Source organism: Hevea brasiliensis, chromosome 13 (genome assembly GCF_030052815.1).
Source record: "Hevea brasiliensis isolate MT/VB/25A 57/8 chromosome 13, ASM3005281v1, whole genome shotgun sequence".
NCBI lineage: Eukaryota > Viridiplantae > Streptophyta > Magnoliopsida > Malpighiales > Euphorbiaceae > Hevea > Hevea brasiliensis.
Window position 1 is genome coordinate 83,835,151 of NC_079505.1, and position 20,605 is coordinate 83,855,755.

Here is a 20,605-nt window from a genome sequence, read left to right on the forward strand (position 1 = left end):
TTCAAGGATACAACTTCATTCTTCATTTATTTCAAAATTCAATGCTCTTTACATTATCAACCTAACCTTAGGCGGTGGTCAAAAAATGCTCCAAAAATCAGGGTTACCCAGTTGAAAAGGTGGGGTCAGCATTCAGTAATTTGATAAATAGATGGATAAGTCTTCAGTCCACTCATGGCATTGGCATGGCCTACTTATTATTTTCTTTTTTCTTTTACTGATATGGAGCTTTCTTTTCTATCTTTTTCTCATTTCCAGTTTTCAACCATCTGTCAATAAAGCTAGAACTGTGCATAAAGTAAGGCATCTAATCATATTGTTAGTTACTCGATCACTATTATCTTAGTTGTGAATTGTGATGATAAATTCATGATAGGCTCTGTGCAGCAATAAAAGGTGCCATGATAGGCAAGATTTAATACTCTGAAGGAAATGCAGAACCCAGTATTGACTCTTTGTACAGGATAATAATTTGTTCTAGTTTGTTGAATTGGAGACCACTACTTTCTTACTTGCTTTTAGGGATTGGATGTAATTAAATTCTCCCCAGCCCAGAAAATACAAGATGAAAAAGGATTTTATTATTAGTCTGAACCATTTGTTCCAGGAAAACTGATGAAGAACATTTCTTTTTGCCCTCTTGGATTGAATTCAGCAGGACATTCAAATCGAAAATGACATCAGAAGTTGCAATGCAAATGTATGGAGATGAACAAGAACACTGGGATCACTTTCAAAATGAGGAACCATAGTTTTTTTTTTATTCTTTTTGAAGCATTCTTCCAAACTAGTTTATTCTTTGCAGAACAGAATCGCATGACCAAACGGGTATTTGCCAATTTGATATATCTTTGAGACAGCCTGCATCTATATGGGCAGTAGCAATCACAAATTCCAAGGGCATGCATAGTTATTACTCTTCTGCCCTTCAATTTGAGACAGCTACGCTTGCACATTGGCTATTTGAGTTAAAAAATTGCTTTACACTTACACCCCCCACAGGAAAGCTTACTAGGTTTGAAGTATGGACAAGGATAAGCTCACATTACATTATGCTGAAATATTCGACTAATAAAATGGGACGATCAGAATTTGAACTATTAACCTTTTGGTCTAAGAGGCTCTGATAACATGTCAAGGAACCAGCTTAAGCTTGGAGTCCTCTTCTATAAGCTTAAGCTTTTAGATTGATTGGTTCCTTGACAAGTTTCTCCTTTCTCTGACTAATTAAAAACATAATAAATTTTCCAAATTATTCAGTGCAAATTGATGGATTCCCTTTTAACTCTCTCTCTCTCTCTCTCTCTCTCTCTCTCTAGTCTCTACTACTATAACTGCTCATGGTAAAAGAGTTTCAACCTCCAAAAAACTCTTCCAGTTAATGTTGGAGAAAGCTCAAAGAGTCTTCATGGAATAACAACATGTGAAGGGACTAGCTGCATCTACTTCTGGTATCCCACTATTCCATTCAACGATTTCCAGCAAAAAGCAAATTTGATTAATGCTGATAATTCACTGGTTGGTGTTCAATTGATAAGGGGGAGAGGAAGAAAAAGAAAGGAACTTTCACAGCAAACTTTTCAATTATAGCTCAAGCCATTTATATTTCGTTTGTTTCTGCTTAATGGATGATTTATAAACTGAGAAGTTTCACTTCAGGTGTAGTTTTCTGTCCCTGCAACTGACTAATCTATATTGTTTTATGTAGTTTTTATCAAAACAATGAGCCATAAAACCCAACATCTAGCAAGTTCATTTGATTCTACACAGCTCATTCTCTGCTTCAATCCTGTTTCACTTATTAGGCCTCATTTGCCTTTCACAATATGACAATTTTCTTTTATGCTGGCTTTCAGATACTCAAAATCATCATCATAAAGAGCATATATAAAAGGAGAGAGTTTGCTCATGGGGTATTGCAGCTGGTTGCTGCTGCCATGTCTTCTATGGAGTTCTCTGATTGTGGGTTCCCATCAATTACAATCTTCACAAAAACAAGTGCTTCTTCAACTGAGGAAGCATTTGGAGTACCCAAATCAACTAGAAATTTGGAATGATAATAGCATGGATTTTTGCTTTTTATCATCAACCACAAAAGTGAACGTGTCTTGCCAGGACAATTTTGTCACCAAGCTTAGAATTACAGGAGACAAGCCTTCCAAGATTGATAACTTTGTTGGGTTCGTAATTCCAAATCAAACTTTATCAGAGAATTTCTCTATGGATTCTTTTGTTGTTACTCTTGCAAGGCTAAACAGTTTGAGAGTCCTCAGTCTTGTATCCCTAGGCATTTGGGGTCCACTTCCAGACAAAATTCATCGGTTGTCTTCACTTGAGTATTTGGATTTGAGTTCAAATTATCTCTTTGGTTCTGTTCCACCGAAGATTTCAACAATGGTGAAACTTCAAACGCTTATACTCGATGACAATTTCTTCAACGATACAGTTCCCAATTGGTTTGATTCATTGTCTAATCTTACAATTCTAAGATTGAGGAATAACCAGTTGAATGGTCCATTTCCTTCTTCAATACAGAGAGTTACCACTCTTACCGATCTTGTTTTGTCTAGCAATGAGATATCTGGGAACTTACCAAGTCTTGATACCTTAAGTAACCTCCGTTTGCTGGATTTAAGCGTGAACAATCTAGATTCTAACCTAGCTCCAATGCCTAAAGGATTGGTCACTGTATTTCTTAGCAACAACTCCTTTTCAGGTGAAATTCCATACAAGTATAGCAAGCTTAGTCAGCTTCAACACCTTGATATGTCATTCAATAAACTAAATGGAAGACCTCCTGCTGCAATCTTTTCATTGCCAAACATCAGTTACTTGAATTTGGCATCAAATATGTTAAGTGGTTCCCTTCCAGACCATCTAAGCTGCGGCAGCAAACTTCAGTTTGTCGATATATCAAATAATAGTTTTACTGGTGGATTGCCTCATTGTTTGAGTACTGAATCAGATGATAGAGTTGTGAAGTTTGGTGGAAATTGCTTATCCATTGATTTACATCATCAGCGTGCAGAATCATCTTGTATGCCCATGCCTGTGAAACAGAAAAAGTCTGGAGGAGAAGATGTAGGAATATTGGTGGGTGTGGTTGCTGGTATACTTGTTGTTCTGCTGCTTCTGGCTTTTGGCTTTCTCGTTGTGCGTAGAAGATATTGCCCACGAGGAATCTCGGAGCAGCATTTATTGCACAAAGCAGTGCAAGAAAACTCAGCAACAGAGTTGTCGTCTGAGATACTCACCAGTGCAAGTAGGTCAACTACTAACAAGAAACTACAGGCAGATATTGCAGAAATTTTGCTTTTAGTTTAAAATTTTTACTCAAACATATTTGCCTGAGCTTGTGGGTTTGACCCCTGGCAATTTCTTATCATGCATGGTGACTTTATGTTTTCTAATCTCAGGATTTATTTCTGAGGCTGCAAAATTGGGGACACAAGGTCTCCCAGTGTGTCGGTCATTTACTTTACGAGAGTTAAAGGAAGCCACAAAAAACTTTGATCATTCTACCATTTTGGGTGAAGGCACTTATGGAAAGGTACTGTCTAAAACTTGCAAAAATTCTGTAACATTTTTTCTCATGAAGTGAAACGCAAAGGCAATATGCTTCTACGTCTTATTCATCTGTTTACTATCATAGGTTACAACCTTTATATAACTGTCATATCACGGGATATTTATAGGATCAAAGAAAAGAGGTAAAAGAAAAGGAAGCAAAGAAATGAATGACTTATATTGATATCCTTATTTCAGTCCATGTGTTTGTCTAAAGTTCTCTCGATGTACCCTGTCTTCATTTTCCAATTCTGAAGTCTAGGTTATTAGTCCTGTGAAAGGCTTGTTTCAAAGTAAACAACTTTGGATTTGAAAGTTCATTCTGAGCTTTTAAGAACAACAAATATTAAGGTGGCTACCTCCACCGTCAACACTTCTTTATATTTAAACCTATTCTTCTTTGCATTGTTTTATCAGCTTTACAAAGGAAGATTAGAAGATGGGACTCAAGTTGCTATAAGATGCCTACCTTCATCAAAGAAATATTCAATTCGAAATCTTAAACTCAGGTTGGATTTGCTTGCAAAGCTTCGGCACCCACATTTGGTTTGCCTCTTGGGGCACTGCGTTGACAGTGGTGGACAAGATTACAAAGTGAACAAAGTCTTCCTCATATATGAATACGTTTCCAATGGGAATTTTCGCACTCACCTCTATGGTAATATCTGAAACATATTTTCAATAATGATTTTTTTGGGCGTCTCTTGGATAATTTGTATAATGAGAGAACCTATTCATAGTGTTGATCAAGCTTTGGTAAAGCATAAGCAGCATACATCCTTTCATTTTTTTCCCTTACTTTCTTTTTTAACTAAATCTCAAGTAATCTGTGAATTAAACCATCAATTGAATGTTTTTCTTTTTTTTCATATTTATCCATTTTGTTATATTTAGTATGAAATCATGTTTACCGTATTGTATTTATATCGGTGTAGAGGACAGTCCAGGCAAGCTTCTAAGTTGGTCAGAGAGATTGACAGTGCTAATTGGTGTGGCAAAGGCTGTGCGCTTTCTGCATACAGGAGTTATTCCTGGTTTCTTCAACAATCAAGTGAAGACAAATAATATCCTGCTCAATGAATATGGGATTGCAAAGTTAAGTGACTATGGACTGTCCATTATCTCTGAAGAAATAGCAAATTGTGGGGTAAGGCTTCTTATTTTATATATCAAATTGTGAGACTAAAAGTAAGGCCTTGGTTCTAGAGGCTCATGACCGGGGTTATTTCTTTGCAGGAAAGTGGAGAAGGCTTTAAATCACGGTAAGGATTTTCTTTTATCTATGGATAAGCCCTTTTTCGGCTATGTACTCCTGCTATATATGGATAGATTAAGAACCATATGTGTCCCCCGTTTCAGGCAAATGGCAAGATTAGAGGATGATGTTTATAGCTTTGGCTTCATATTACTTGAATCACTTGTTGGCCCCTCAGCATCTGGCAGAACAGACAAGCTTCTACTGCATGAATTGGTATGCACTGAAACTCTGAAATAGAGTTGATTATGTATTTACTGTATGCATGAAAATTTCTGAAAATAATTAATGAGCAGGATTCAAAGCTTTTCTTGTAAACTCTCAGCTATTACATAACATATTTTCAATATGTTCCTGATTTAGAATATCAGAAATCCTAATGTCAAGACACTGCACTTTTACAGGCATCTTGTAACAGCCCGGATGGCCATAGAAAATTAGTAAACCCAATTGTGCTTGCAACTAGCTCACAAGAATCTTTATCAATTGTGATTTCTATAACAAACAAGTGCATTTGTTCTGAATCATGGAGCCGTCCTTCCTTTGAGGACATTCTCTGGAACTTGCAGTATGCAGCTCAAATCCAATCAACAGTAGATGGTACAAAGATTTGATAATGTATTATATGAGGAGTTTAATGTGTTGACTTTCAACTCTCTCCAAAAGCATTCCATCCATCCTTACAATTCCCCAGAAGGGATTTTTTTTCTTTTTATGTTGCAGCTGTAACAAATGTTGAAGCTTTGCATACCTCAATTTGGGTAGCAATTGTTGTATTTATATATTGTCATTTTCGTTGTGTTTCTAGAAGTGTAGCATTGCCATTATGTATTCGTTTGCGTCTGTTAATACTCATTTTGACTTGCCAAACATCGACTAGTGAGAAAAAAAAAATATATCCCTTGTTCAGAAGATAGGTTTTATGTGTTCGTTCTTTCCAAATTTATTACTTCAAGAATGATTATTCCAATTTGCAAACAGCAATTGGCGACAATTGATGATCATTTGATAGCATTATATGAATATATTCTATTGTTATTTGATGTCTAAAGCATAGAGAAAAATTCAATTTAGGGTTTTCTTTTTGTTTTTTAGTTTGAATAGACTGATTTTTACTGAAAAATATTATGTGGGACAAGTATTGAAAATTTAAAAGTAATTCATACCATAATTTTATATTTTCATACTGAAATTATATATATTTTATACGATAAATACATTTTTTTATCATTCTCTGCAATCCGGCATTGTCGTTACTCGTCACTGGACACGTGGACACTACCTCCGTCACATTACAGATTCCATCCCCGACTGAACAAGCACTGAAACCGGGCAATACCCAGATCCTTCTCTAGCTCTACCTCCACCTACTCGTTATCCAGATCCCAAAAATTTCCACTTCACATCCACATCCCAACAATGGGCGGTAAATCCTATGTTTTTTGGTTTGCTTGGTTTTCTCGGAAAATGGTTTCTAATGATAGCAAGTGATGATTCCACAGGTACCAAATCGGGTTGCCATAGTTCCAGTCTATGGCTGTCTCCTAACCGCAGTAAGAGATGGGGAGAGCTTTTCTTCCTTTGCTATACTCCTTTCTGGCTTACTCTCTGTCTGGGCATTGTGGTTCCCTACAAGCTCTATGAGGTTTGTTCTCAGAGAAGATTATTGGGAAAATTGATTTGAGGAAGCAATGCAGGTTTAGTTGCTGTTAATTTAAGCTGGGTTTATGCGAAAAGGTTTTTTAAACAGAGTGATTATGCTGCTAATCAACTTTTTAATATCTTCACTCTTACACACTAACACTCGCAAAACTTAGTGGTTCATGTTCTAAAACTATCGGTGTTTTCACCGGCAGAGCTTTACGGAATTGGAGTATTTGCTTCTGGCTATGGTTTCGGCAGTTCCTTCTTTATTGATACCAATGATGTTTGTTGGAAAGGTAAATTTATGATTTACTTTTCTTTTTTCTTTGTGAACAGTGCTGAAATCCTAATCTAAAAAGTTCTTCTTGTTCTTCTTCTTCTTCCTCTTCTTCTTCTGTGTAGACTTTTACGTTCTTGCTTACTTGTTTAGTGTTTTTGCAGGCTGATAGTGGCTTGAGTTGGAAGGAGCGTTACTGGGTCAAGGCAAGTGTTTTTTCGGCGTAACATTCTAATTTCTACATATTCAGATTGCAGCTATTGATCGTAATATTTGGTCTTGCATCATTTTGTTCCTGCTTTCCATTTATTAACTTTTCAGTCATATCGTGCCTACTTTTTCAATCTTTTGTCAATATTGCCTTTCCTTGATAGTCACCTGTCCTGTTAATTCTTTTGATATTCTTCAATTTCAATTATCCAATGTTTCTGTTTCATCCAAGGAAATTTTTAGCAGTTGGTAATTTCTTATCCTATTTTTCTTCAATTATCCTATAAAATTTTGTTGGTATTGCTTATATAGTAGTGTGAATTCAAACTCCAAATTGCTTTAGTGGACCCAGTCAATCTTTTGTGATGTTAAAGGTGAACATGCATTGGATTGTGTAAGAATACAGGTTTTAGAGCACGGATGACCATTGGCATGATAATTTTTTGATTAACAATTGCATAACATTTTAGTGAGGAGAAATGATACAGTAGTTGATGGAGTCATGGAATCTTTATAGTTACATTTTTATGTTCCTGATTCTATTTTACCAAAGTTGGTTCTCATTTTTTTAACTAGTGAAGTGTCCTATCATGAACTTGCACCTTTTTTTAAAAAAAGAAAAAAAAAAAAACTTGGGCGTAGCTCCTCATGACATAATCTCTTTGAAATGTCCCATTTCTTTTTTGTGTAAAGTTAAACACAGCTGAATGGCAAAAATGATTCTATAGCCAATTTCAACTAATTTGGGATTGAGGCTTGGTCGTTGTTGTTGTTGTTGTATGTTGGGTAAAGTTAATGCAGTTGCATGTATAGGTTTCATCTGACTCTAACAAAAGACTATTGACCTCAATTGTGAACCTATTGTTGCGGCAGGCCAGTGTATGGATAATCATTTTCAGTTATGTTGGAAATTACTTTTGGACACACTATTTCTTTACAGTTTTGGGAGCTTCTTATACATTTCCATCATGGAAGATGAATGATGTAAGCTACAAAGCAAGAAATTCTCCTATTAATTTGCATGTTACCCTGTGTGTTCATTTTATTCTGCTATTTTTGTGTAGGTACCACACACAACTTTCCTTTTGACACATGTCTGCTTCCTGTTTTACCATGTCACCTCAAATATGACAATTCGCAGACTGCGGCATGCTATTGCAGACTTGCCAGATAAACTTCAGTGGACTACTGAGGCAGCATGGATTTTGGCTCTTGCATATTTCATAGCATACCTGGAGACCTTAGCCATTTCTAATGTATGTGCTAACTTGGTTTTAGTTATTTTTTAGAAATTTTATCTAACCCTTCATGCAAAATGCAAATTGCACGTTTATGAATAGATTAACCAGTAGAGAATATGCTCTGTTTTATATCTTCATGGCTTTTATCCTTTTTAACAAGTATTATGTACTTCATCTGGGGTTTTATTTTATGGGTTTTTGTGGCCTTTTCTAACTAAGTACGCCTTCTGCCCTTCTCTTAACAATCATGAGATTTTATGATCTGTGGAATGGGCCTGGAAAGCTAATCATATCCCTCCTCCTATTGTTTTTTGTTTTGTTTTTTCTTTGTTTTTTCTTTAGGGCAAAAGTTAGTGATTTCCATCCTCAACTAGATATGTGTGAATTTTTTTAGCTTGCATTTTATATAATGCTATTTACAGTCTTTGTAGTTAGTGCATTCATAACATTTCTGGTTTTCTGTAAAATTATTACCAAGGTGAAAATTTCAGTCTTAACATTGCAACTTGTTGCTAACATGTGAATTAAGGAATTGACGAACACTATGTTTTGAACATGTGCAGTTTCCTTACTATGAATTTGTGGACCGGGCTTCCATGTACAAAGTTGGGTCCTTGTTTTATGCCATCTACTTCATAGTAAGCTTCCCGATGTTTTTGAGGTAAGACTAAGAGATAAACCTACTAAGCAATTTGAATATCTGACCATTTCTGTGGCTCATAATAATGCTTTTCAGGGTGCAAATATCCTTTGCGTTGTGGAATGTGCTTGATAATTGATGATGAAACCATGCCTGCTGATTTGTAGAAATTGTGGAATATATTCTCAGTTTAATTTGCTTCATCTCATGGTCAAATTTGTAATGTTGTGTTTGTGCAGTTAGTGATGTTACATGGTTCCTTTGTTGACGTGAGAAACACAATGATAAAAAAGCATTAAATTGAAGAAGTTAGAGAAAATGAAATGAATGGAGTAATTTTGTGTAGAGAGACTTGTGCTTTTAATTATGCAACAATGATATTCTTAGTCCAGTTAAAAAAATGGGAAAAAGAAAGAGTTCTGACTCTTCCTTGTGGAATTCACTATTGCACGCAGGATCGATGAGAAACCTGGTGACTTGTGGGACTTACCAAGGGTAGCTGTCGATGCTCTGGGTGCTGCAATGCTAGTAACAATAATACTTGACTTGTGGAGAATCTTTCTTGGACCCATTGTTCCACGAGCCGATGCAAAACAATGCCTTCAACCAGGACTGCCATGGTTTCATGGATATGCGAATGAAACTTAATGACTGTACCTCACTGTGACAGTTTCTAGTTCCTGATATTGTAACGCTAACTGGAACTTGCTAGTTTATATTAGACCACTGGTTATGTTCATATCATGATGCTTCGGCTAGGCATGCACTGGAATTTGCAGCCGTACTTTTTATGACTGATGTTGCCTCCAATGCTTCTGATTAGTGTGTTTAGATCCTAACAAAAAGGGTAGTTTTATGTGTTCATTATCTTTTTGGTTGCTGGTCAAATTTGATTAAGAGTTTAAGATCCAAGAACATGATTTCTTTTCCTATTGACTATTTGATTATTATTATTATTTTTTTTTTTGAGTGGGTGGGCCGGGGGGGGGGGGGGGTGTGGAATATTCAATCAATGCGCATGAATAACGTATATGGAACAATAAAAGAAATTTTACATATGTGTATATATATATATATATAAAGAAATAATAAAACGACAGCCGTTGTTATGGTGATAGAATGAAATGAAGAGAAGAAATCTCACTAGCAACGTCAAGATCACAAGACATGAGCTTCGACTGAGCAAAAAGCCGAGATGAAGTGAAAGCTGTTGGCTAATGGTTAGCAGCCAGAAATTTTATGCCGGCATGGAGCAGAAATTGACCCAGCTGAGAAAGCCCAAAAAAGACCGCTCAGGTATCTCTACTTCCAAAATGAAGGTCAAATTACGTTCTTTTAGTGTAAAGTATAAACAAATGCAGTCACTGGCAGTTTCATTATAAATAATTAGCAAAAATACTTGTTCTAGTGAGGGCCAAGTAAAACAATAAAAAGGAGTTGATCCCTTCCAACTCAAAACAACTTTTGCACTTGATTGGCAATTGGTCAAATCAAAACTCAAAATCTTAGGGTATAGATGCATTAGCCTTGCTAATTAAGAGCTGTTTCAGATATTAAAAATGGTCTCTGCACTTTTACCCCTTTGTTTGGATTGAGAATAATGGAGAGGGAAAAAAAATTACTTTCTCCAATTTCGTTCATCTGGACACTAATAGAAGAGTAACAAGAAGAGAGGATGAAAATAGAGATCCAAACAAAGGGTCGCTACCGCCAAAATGGTTGTCTGGAATTTGGTTTAATATTCTCACTAGTGTTGGTTTGTGGAGTAACTAATATGCCAGAAGCTTGAACAAAGAATCAAGAAAATATTTCCTTTTTTTTTTATGGCCATAGTTTTTGATAGTATTGAAATTATTTGATAGAAATTAACAATTTAATTTAAATATAAAAGATGAGACTGAGTGTGCATCAGGAGTCGAATAATATCAATCACCTCATTTACGTGGGGCACTTTTCAAGGTAAGAGAGAGGAACCATAATTTTGCAATTATTGTCTTGCAAGGCAATTGATTGTTGACCCTTTCCTTCTTAATTACTATTGTCTTTCTATTTGTATTACGCTATTAATTCCTCTGTTTAACGTTTTCTCCATTTTGAACCCTTCTTTCACTCTAGAAATTCACGGTACCTTCTATCGAAATTGACAAAACTTTGGTCAAAGGCCTCTTATAGCACATACACACACATATATAAAAGGATGGTCTGTTGGTTACTTGCCAAGATGTTCCATACTTCATCATCTTCTTACTTATTCCTGCCATATATAAGTAGGATCTTTTCCTGGTAAATAACCTTTAACACTAATATATATACTAGTTGTTTGATCTCTTGATTTTTATCATTATTGTACTGTGAAAATGAGCAAGAGTGAAGAATTTGAACTTGTTTTTCGCCACCTGGACAAAAACGGTGATGGGAAGATTTCACCATCAGAACTAAGTCATCATCTAAGTTTGATGGGAGGGAAACTGTTCACGAAAGAGGCAGAAATGGTGGTTGAGTTATTGGATTCAGATGGAGATGGGTTGTTGGGATTCGAGGATCTTGTTAAGCTAATGGAAGCCGGAGGAGAAGAAGACAAGTTGGAGGATTTGAGAGAAGCTTTTGCAATGTTTGATGTAGATAATTGTGGGTTTATCACTCCCAAGAACTTGAGAAAGATGCTTAAAAAGCTTGGTGAGTCAAAGTCTACTGATGAATGCAAAATGATGATAAGTCAGTTTGATCTTGATGGGGATGGTGTTCTTAGCTTCGAAGAATTTAGGGTTATGATGCAGTGATGTCTTTCCACGTTGCTTTCTTATGCTGTAACATGTTAATTAATTAATATCCAATGCTTAAAATGGGTCTTTAGAATGATTGTTCGCAAAATACAATAATCCCCCTTTTTATGTTTTATTACATAACTAAATAAAAAGGAACAAGAGTATATTCCAAATTTCATTGAAATTCACTGAGTCTTTGCTGTTTGATTCCTGTAATGAATATATGATCCGAAACAAAAAATTGTAAATTTTTCAGTAATTTTGTTTCAGTTGCCAGTAGATTCTAATTTGCATCAATGGCAAAGTTGCACACGTTCAGAACAACATACTAACAGTTGAACCACCTTATTAAATGGAAACTGCCATACGGCTAAACCAATGCAGCTCCTCCAAAATCTCTAATTCTGTTCCTCGTTTCCTTTTGCTTGTTGTTTTTCGGGTATATTCTTCTTTCCCAGCTCATCAGCCTTAAAGTTCATGAGCTAGCTTCCTCTACTTCTTCCGAAAAACTATGGTTACGAGACAGGCCAGCTTCTGATGCAGTCTTATTTAGAAAATTCAGTTGCCAGAAGCAGTATGGTCGGTTCTGTGACAAATTTCCATGACTCTGGTATGATTATTTTAAACGTCATAGTTACATCTTTGCATCATTAATCATTTAGCAAAACTTGTTTATATATATGCATAAATCATACCTTTGTTTTTGTTGGCTAGGAGATTGCTTCTAACGATGGCAAAGTCTAGTCCGAATCAGATACTGGATGATTTCTTCAGGGTCAAAGGAGGAGAGATAACCAGAATGTTCTCTTTTCCCCATTTTTATGCAGCTGAAGGACCTTTCATTTCCTATACTTTCTGTGTAAGATTTCAGCAGATCATGTAGTAATGCTTCAAGCCGACGAGGCAGCTTCAGTGGGTGTCCACCGTTAAATTAGAAAGGTGATTCCGAACAGGTAGAAGAGAGAGAAACTTGCTGAGCTCTCTCAAGATCCTTTCTGGAGTGACCAAGTGGACAATCACACAAAATTATTTGAGTTCCATCAGGATGAATGTTGGGGTGAAGAAATTGTTACCACTACACCCGGAATAGAAGATGGCATATTAAAGTCAAAGAAGGAAAAGGAAATTTTAGCATCCCCAGAGCAGAATTAAAGTTTAGTGATAAAATAGAAAAGGAGAAATTATAAAAAAATATTAGTGTTGGTTTCACTCGTTCTCACCTTAGAATCTTACATTTATTTTATATAAAAGTAGTACATTGAAATTGTACTCCATTAACAACTCGCAACATTTTGACAATAGATGTTAGATTTTGCTGATATGGCTTAAAAAATTAATATTTAACAAATATTAAATGATTTTTAAATTAACTAAAAATAAAGAAAAAAAAACTAAAGAAGATTTGTTACCAAATATTTCAGTTCCATTACAGTGTCCCTCAATCCCCTGAAGAAGAGTATAGTGAATTCCTAAGGTAGAGTAATTTTGAACATGTATTAACTTAATACAATTAAGCTGAATTTCATGCTTTAATAATAAAATAAAATAAAAATAAAAAGTAACCTGCAACTTAGTAAGCAAAAGAAAATAAACTATTATTTAATGATACGTACACTTTATAGTAGACATGTAATATATGGGATAAATGTATTGATAAACAATGCAAATCTTGAATAAACCTCAATTAATATTTAGTAAATCCAGCAACATTACAAGATGAAAACATGATGTTCCTCGCAGATGGTATTCAATGCCTGCAAGCCTACTTTTGCAAGAGCTAAAGTTCATCAGCAGCATCTTATTTACACATCTTCCTTTAGCCTCTTGTAATCTTTAAGAGAATAGTGAGATTTGATGGATCTTCTAAATACAAAGGTTACTTTTAACCATTTGATTCGAGAATATTATTGTGCAGTAGATATCAGAGTATTAGATTGTTCTCTTTTTTTTTTTTTTATTGTTAAAAAAATTAAAAACACTTAAAAACTATTTAATTGCCATGGCAGCACCAAAATGCTGTGGATTGCTAACCGAGCATAACTGTAATCTTGCTTGCCCTATTGGCTATTCCTGAGAAGTCAGTATAAAGAGCGTACTGTTTTTGAACCTAACGAAAAATGTCTATAACTTCCCAATTTGTAAATCATCTTCCATGCCTGCACAGAAACATGATTTGAGCTTGTGTTGGTAACAGAAATAAGCAGCTAATTGATCTTTATATTCGAATCTGTCGAAGCTGGAAGGGATAATGCATGTGCATTAAAATATCTACTCCAAAGCAGAAGGACACTTCTGCTTTTTTCCACAGCCTCTCCAGTCTCACAGGATACCAAAAATCTTCACTTCATCAGGTTCAGGTGCCTGTTTCCCAATGGGAAAAATTTTCCAAGTTAAAAATTATTTTCCTCTGTTTTTTTAGATATTATAGTTTTAAAACAAGCTGACGTCACGTCCAGAACGACTCGCCGTTTGACAACAATAACAGATCCTGCCAATATCAATCTAATTCGCATAGGCGCGATCTGATCTCTTCTTCCAAAGCTTCCTTACCAAAGGAAAACAAAACAAGCCAACCCAAGTCCAAATGGTGGATTCGATGTCAACTCCACCGCCGAGGTCTGCTACGGACCTCTTCTCGGACCCACTCGACGCCCACCCTCTCTGGTTCAAACCCAATCTCTTTCTCTCCCCAACCTTCGACTCCGAGTCCTACATCTCGGAGCTTCGCACCTTCGTTCCCTTCGATACGCTCCGTTCGGAGCTCCAGGCCCACCTTGCCTCCCTCAACCACGAGCTTATCGACCTCATCAACCGTGATTATGCCGATTTCGTCAATCTTAGTACCAAGCTCGTCGATGTGGACGCTGCCGTGGTGCGCATGCGGGCCCCGCTGCTGGAGCTTCGGGAGAAGATCGAGGGATTTAGAGGAAGCGTGGATGCGTCTCTTGTGGCTTTGAGGAATGGATTGCAGCAGAGATCGGAGGCAGCCGCAGCGAGAGAGGTGTTGGAGCTATTGTTGGATACGTTTCACGTAGTCTCTAAGGTGTGCGTTTGGATCAGAATTGGATTTAGAAAACTCATTTTGAAACTTTATAGTTTTTATGAAATAAGCATTGTGCAAATTTACTAGATCTTTAGAATCATGTGGCTTGGCATCGTATACCAAATTTTATGCGACTGTAAAAGCTGAATTGGTAGCTTAATTTTGCTTTTTATATTATTATGATACTTTTTTTTTTTTCTATTTGAAACAATTATGATACTTATTTACTGGCTTTGGTGCACAATGTTGGAATTGCGCCGTGAAGTGGCTATGGAGTCCAATTTATATGTAGATTTTGGATTCTGGAGAATCTAATAAAGGAAAGGGCTCAGATCTTAGGTTGGGGGGTGGAAGTGTAGGAGGAATGGAACCGGTTGATCTTAGTGTAAGATGTGTAGTGTAATACTTGAAATCTTGTTGGGGTTTTTTTGCTATATTGAAGTTTCTGGTTGTTTTCCCCTTAACCGTGTGGCTTAAGACTGTATCCGTGTGTGCCTTTTGCATAGCTGATGGATTGCGAGTTCATTTTCAACTTTATATTTATTGATGGCAAATTATCAAATTCATTTTTAGTTGGATAGAATTAGGCTGGTTTGATTCAATTTAATGCATAGAGCTACACTCTTGTTTCCTTTTATTTTGTTGGTGTAAATGTAGTTGTGTTGTTAAAGTAGTGTTGGTTATATATATATATATATATGAGTGCAGGTTGAGAAACTTATAAAGGAGCTACCAAGTGTGCCAGCTGACTGGTCAAATGGAGATTTGAGTTCAAGTATAAAGAATGCTATGAGCAATGGCACTTCCTTACAACCCATTGAGAATGGAACAAATTTCAGGGAGACTCAAAGCATGCTTCTGGAGAGAATTGCCAGTGAGATGAATCGGCTAAAATTCTATATGGCTCATACACAGGTCTCTTTTGCTGTCTCTTTATGTCTATGTTTAGGAGTTGTTTTCATAGAAGTTAAGGGAAAGTCTGTTAAATGAGTGCATATAATGTAAAAAGTTATCAACGAGCTCAAAATTGCTTTCTATGGTAATCATACGTTTGTGCTTATCTCTTTTCTCTGTTATGCCAGTACAGAACCTTCCTTTTATTGACAATATGGAGAAGAGAATTCAAAGTGCAAGCCTTTTGTTGGATGCAAGTTTGGGACATTGTTTTTTAGATGGGCTGGAACACCAAGATGAAAATGCAATATACAATTGTTTACGTGCATACGCTGCCATTGATAATACCAAGAGTGCAGAAGAAATTTTTCGCACTACTATTGTTGCTCCACTAATGCAGAAAATTATTCCACACGGACCATTAGGAATGGTTGCTGTTGCATCTGGAGATGGACTGGAAAATGATTATCTCCAAATTAAACAATTCATTCAAAAAGACTGTAAATTCCTTTTGGAAATTTCTTCTGCAGGTATTGCTACATAATTGCGTTGCTGTTACCAAAGCCTTTTCTTAAACATTTGGGTTGCTAAATATTTATTTATTTGGGATTTGGTGTTGGACTACTGTCTTGTAGCATATCCATTTCATGGTTTGTCTGATCCAAGCTACATTGCTTGTTACTTTAGTTATTGACATCAATTTTACAAAAGGCTGTTGAGATACTTGCTATAAATAGACCAGATTTGTAGTGATTATAGACCAGATTTCTAGTGATTATGTGCATAATCAGGGTTAGAGTACAGTAATTATGGCTGTAATCTTTATTTCTTCCTTTTAGTTTCTTGTACACAAGTATATATACCCCAATCAGCTTTAAGGGAATAATCAAGATATACAATTCTTCAATTGTCTTCTTTTTCTGTTCTTCTCTTCTTCTTCAATATGGTATCAGAGCCTTAAAAAGGCCTGCTCTTCTTTCTCGTGCTCTGCACTTCTTTCTCGTGCTCTGCACCTCTTTCTTGTGCTCGGTCCCTTTAAGAAATAGGAACTGCTATTCAAGTGTAACAAGTTCTTGGAAGCAGTGAGCCTCACCGCCCCTTTAAAAGGACTTGTTATCCCCTAATCGGCCTTCCACCTGAGTTTCATTGCTGGAATCCTCGCTGGTGACTCCCACACGCCATCACAGGTTCTCCAAAGCTCGCTACACTCATCGAATCAAGGTTTTCACGATAGAACTAAACATATAGAGGTGAATTGTCACTTTATCAGACAGAAGATAGAGTCTGCATGTATTGTCACCAGTTTTATCAATTCAAATGATTAGTTGGCAGATGTCCTAACTAAATCTCTTAGAGGTCCTCGAATTGAATACGTTTGTAGCAAGCTTGAAGCATGTGACATATATGCTTCAACTTGAGAGGGAGTGTTGAGATACTAGCTATAAATAGATCAGATTTGTAGTGATTATGTGCATAATAATTATGACTGTAATTAAGGGTTGTAATCTTTATTTCTTCCCTTTTAGTTTCTTGTACACAAGTATATATACCCCAATCAGCTTGAAGGGAATAATCAAGATATACAATTCTTCAATTGTCTTCTTTTTTTGTTCTCTTTTTCTTCAATAAAGGCCAACTAACCTGGCTTTTTATTATCTTATTTTAATTGGTGCTAGTTCTTTCTTATCTTGCCAGTTTCTTTTAAACACCAATTGTAATTCTGTGTTTATTTTTGGAAAGATACTTCTACCAAGAATGAGTTCTCATGTTGATTGTCCTGCTTTTGTTTGGCGTATTTTACATTTTTTAGTGCTTATTAATATTAATAAATTTCCCTGCAATTGTCTCTATCTGGAAATGCAATATGCACACTTTTTAATTTTGTTCTTACCATGTTCAAGTGGCACTAAGTTGTTTCTGTACTTGTTTTCCTTTCCTTTTCTGTTTTTATGGTTCAGAGAATTCAGGTCTGCATGTCTTTGACTTCTTGGCCAACTCAATCTTGAAAGAGGTTCTCTCAGCAATTCAAAAGGGAAAGCCAGGTGCCTTTTCCCCTGGAAGACCAACTGAATTTCTGATGAATTACAAGTCAAGCCTAGATTTCTTGGCTCATCTTGAAGGTAGTGCGGGACTTCCATGTTTCTGTTCTTTTTTTTTTTTTTTTTCCTTCCTCCAACTCTCCAAACCTTTTACATTGCATCTTCTCGATTAATAATTTTGCATGGCTGATTTTGTAGCTATATTTATACATTAAAAATGACTATACTGTTATGATTATGAGAGTATATGTTCTTCATTATAGTTATAAGATCCAATATGTTCATTATAGTTATAACATCCAATTGTCATGCAAGGCTATTGTCCATCCAGATCAGCAGTCGCCAAATTTCGATCAGAAGCTGTATATGCTGAGTTCATGAAGCAGTGGAATGTTGGGGTTTATTTCTCTTTACGGTATGTATCCAAAATTTTAGTTTGTTGTTTTTTCTTTAATACAAAAATTTTTCCTTATATGTCCATTTAACTCAGATTTCAGGAAATAGCGGGGGCTCTGGATTCAGCACTTGCGGCAACCAGTCTTGTCCCAGTTCAGAATTCACATTCTGGTCATGGAAATTTGCAAGACCTAACATTAAAGCAAAGCGCCACTCTTTTGGAGAGCTTGAGATCTTGTTGGAGAGAAGATGTACTCATCCTCTCATGCTCGGACAAGTTTCTTCGCTTATCGTTACAGCTTCTTGCAAGGTCAGTTTTAAACTTTTAAATGGAAAATGGGTAATTTATATCAGTCTTTTCATTTTATGTATCAAAGATCAATTTCCAATTAATGGATGTCTAAAATCTTGGTGTTTATTGCCCAATGACTGCCCAACAGATATTCAAATTGGTTATCATCTGGTCTGGCTGCCCGGAAGACAAGTAATACAGGATCCTATTCTGGATATGAATGGGCTATTTCAGCTATACCCGATGATTTTGTTTATGTATGTATCATGTCATGACTATACCATGCACTGTAGACTGGATCTTATCAATGCCATGTGCATGTTAATCATGCTTGACTGGCAATTTCACAGAGGATCTTTGATTTGCAGATTATTCATGACATAACTTGCCTGGCCAAAGAGGTTTGCGGAGACTACGTTGATCATGTACTTCAATGCCTGTCTTCATGTTCTGCCGACATTCTTGATCTAGTAAAACAAAGCATTTTACAAGGTGGAAAGTCATTAAATGATTTAGCACCTCTTGCTATCAACGCCATCATAGAGGCACTAGTTGATAAGGCTGTTGAGGTAAGCTATGTCAGAAATGATAGAATTCTTGATAAGTAGGATGAGGATGCTTAGTTTCTGTCTGCTTTTTAATCTTTTTCTAGATGTGATATTGCAATGAAAGATTGCCCGTATTGCTGGATCAGTTGTAATTGGAATATATTTCATGATTTAGTTTAATCATTAGCATTTTGAATAATAGTTTATTCACATAAGTGCTTTGGCTTGAAAATGGTGTAGGACTTGAGACAGGTGAAGGGAATAACTGCAACTTACAGGATGACTAATAAACCTCTTCCTGTTAGACATTCACCCTACGTGTCAGGGGTGTTGCGTCCTTTAAAGGTATACATCTTTTCTGCTCGTAAGCACTTCTTGACATGTGCTCAGGCCAATCATTAATGAAATGAAGTTTGCAACTTGTTTTGGGAACTGAAATGAAGGCTAGTTGTCTTGGAGCAATATTTATGGCATAAGTATTATCTGATCTTGCAAGGCTTTCTAAAGCAATTCATTTTCACATACCAGATGATAGAATATGTATGAATTATTTGTTGGTTTTTTTGCTCTAGCTATAGTTACTACAAATGCTGCCTGGAATGTGTTTGTTTGTTCTGAATTCATCACTCCTCAGATAGCCTGTGTAGTATTATGGCATTCAAACTTTCATTATGTAGTAGTTGTCTTATAGACATTGTGCTGCACTATCTCATGCTTGCAGGGTTTTCTGGATGGAGAGCGAGCTATGACCTATTTAACCAAGGAAACTAGGAATGAATTACTGCTTGGTGCTGCAACCAACATTACTGGTAGTTATTATGAATTGGCTGCTGAACTCGTCAGTGTGGTTAGTTTCTGAAATGAGAATCTTTTAAGTTGATGAGAGTGTTTTTCTTTTCATCATGAAATTCTTGATTGAATGTGTTTTTATTGCCATTCCCAGGCTAGGAAAACAGAATCTTCACTCCAGAGAATACGGCAGGGTGCTCAACGACGAGGTGGAGCAAGCTCAGATGTCTCAGACAACAGTGTCTCTGATACGGACAAGATATGCATGCAGTTGTTCCTTGATATCCAGGCAAGCTACATCTCTCTCTCTCTCTCTCTCTCACCTGCGCACTAGGGGGAACTAAATTACTCTGTATATAATTTCAACAGGAGTATGGACGCAACCTCTCCGTCCTGGGTGTCGAGGCAGTCAACATTCCAGCATATCGTTCCTTGTGGCAATGCGTGGCTCCACCGGATAGGCAAAGTGTGATTAATTTGTGAGTGAACATTGCCTCGAAGCAGCTTGTAGATGTAATTTTTTCTTTTCAGTATATCAAATTGAAATTACTTGAATTTCATAGGATATTTGTTCTTAAAATGTTCTTATTGTTTTATTTTTACTATGAGTGCAACTTTGTTTCATCTCAGTAATAATTAATGTTGTCATTTTATTACGGGTATTTATCTTCAATACACCATTGGCGACACATTGAATAAATGACTTTGTCCGATTACTCGCTTATCGAGGATTGACAAGTTTTTTCTTTCATAAATTAACCGATTCTTGAATATATGTTTTTTGAGTTATATATCAATAATAAATAATGAAACAATATTCATTTTTCATTTTTCTAAAATAATTATTTTGTTGAATAGATGTAACAGTTGACCACATTTATCACTAAATATAAATTATATCTACTATTCAAAAAAACAACGCCAAAACTTTAAGATTAGAATATGCGGCCTCGAACTTTTTTTTCTCAAAGATATATATAGAATTCATTAAAAATACAGGCTCCT

The 20,605-nt window shown here is 36.1% G+C and overlaps 3 protein-coding genes across 5 annotated transcripts; all 3 read left to right on the forward strand.

Annotated features, from left to right (window-relative positions):
* Positions 1-1,867: 1,867 nt before the first annotated feature.
* Positions 1,868-9,698, forward strand: LOC110671892 (cycloeucalenol cycloisomerase). 2 transcript variants are annotated; one of them, XM_058132593.1, is made up of 14 exons: positions 1,868-3,262; positions 3,417-3,550; positions 3,985-4,225; positions 4,503-4,714; positions 4,804-4,829; positions 4,927-5,038; positions 5,227-5,422; positions 6,325-6,467; positions 6,679-6,762; positions 6,908-6,949; positions 7,827-7,937; positions 8,018-8,209; positions 8,758-8,855; positions 9,290-9,698. In XM_058132593.1, exons 1-14 carry the CDS (start codon positions 1,909-1,911, stop codon positions 9,480-9,482), a joined length of 3,138 nt encoding a protein of 1,045 aa, XP_057988576.1. In that variant the 5' UTR covers positions 1,868-1,908; the 3' UTR covers positions 9,483-9,698. The 2 variants fall into 2 exon arrangements, with proteins under 2 accessions (XP_057988576.1, XP_021690204.1); XM_021834512.2 differs by lacking the exons at positions 1,868-3,262; positions 3,417-3,550; positions 3,985-4,225; ... (2 more) ...; positions 4,927-5,038; positions 5,227-5,422 and adding an exon at positions 6,005-6,248.
* A 249-nt stretch (positions 9,699-9,947) lies between these two features.
* On the forward strand, positions 9,948-12,752 carry LOC110671893 (calcium-binding protein CML38-like). The gene is made up of 2 exons (XM_058131643.1): positions 9,948-12,209; positions 12,314-12,752. Exon 1 carries the CDS (start codon positions 11,192-11,194, stop codon positions 11,612-11,614), a length of 423 nt encoding a protein of 140 aa, XP_057987626.1. The 5' UTR covers positions 9,948-11,191; the 3' UTR covers positions 11,615-12,209; positions 12,314-12,752.
* A 1,211-nt stretch (positions 12,753-13,963) lies between these two features.
* Positions 13,964-20,256, forward strand: LOC110671888 (conserved oligomeric Golgi complex subunit 2). Of its 2 annotated transcripts, none has more exons than XM_021834502.2 (12): positions 13,964-14,642; positions 15,351-15,557; positions 15,730-16,066; positions 17,495-17,656; positions 17,891-17,990; positions 18,066-18,281; positions 18,412-18,520; positions 18,632-18,832; positions 19,052-19,156; positions 19,533-19,658; positions 19,755-19,889; positions 19,970-20,256. In XM_021834502.2, exons 1-12 carry the CDS (start codon positions 14,184-14,186, stop codon positions 20,081-20,083), a joined length of 2,271 nt encoding a protein of 756 aa, XP_021690194.2. In that variant the 5' UTR covers positions 13,964-14,183; the 3' UTR covers positions 20,084-20,256. The 2 variants fall into 2 exon arrangements, with proteins under 2 accessions (XP_021690194.2, XP_021690195.2); XM_021834503.2 differs by having other exon boundaries at positions 14,108-14,642; positions 17,504-17,656.
* The last annotated feature ends 349 nt before the right edge of the window (positions 20,257-20,605 follow it).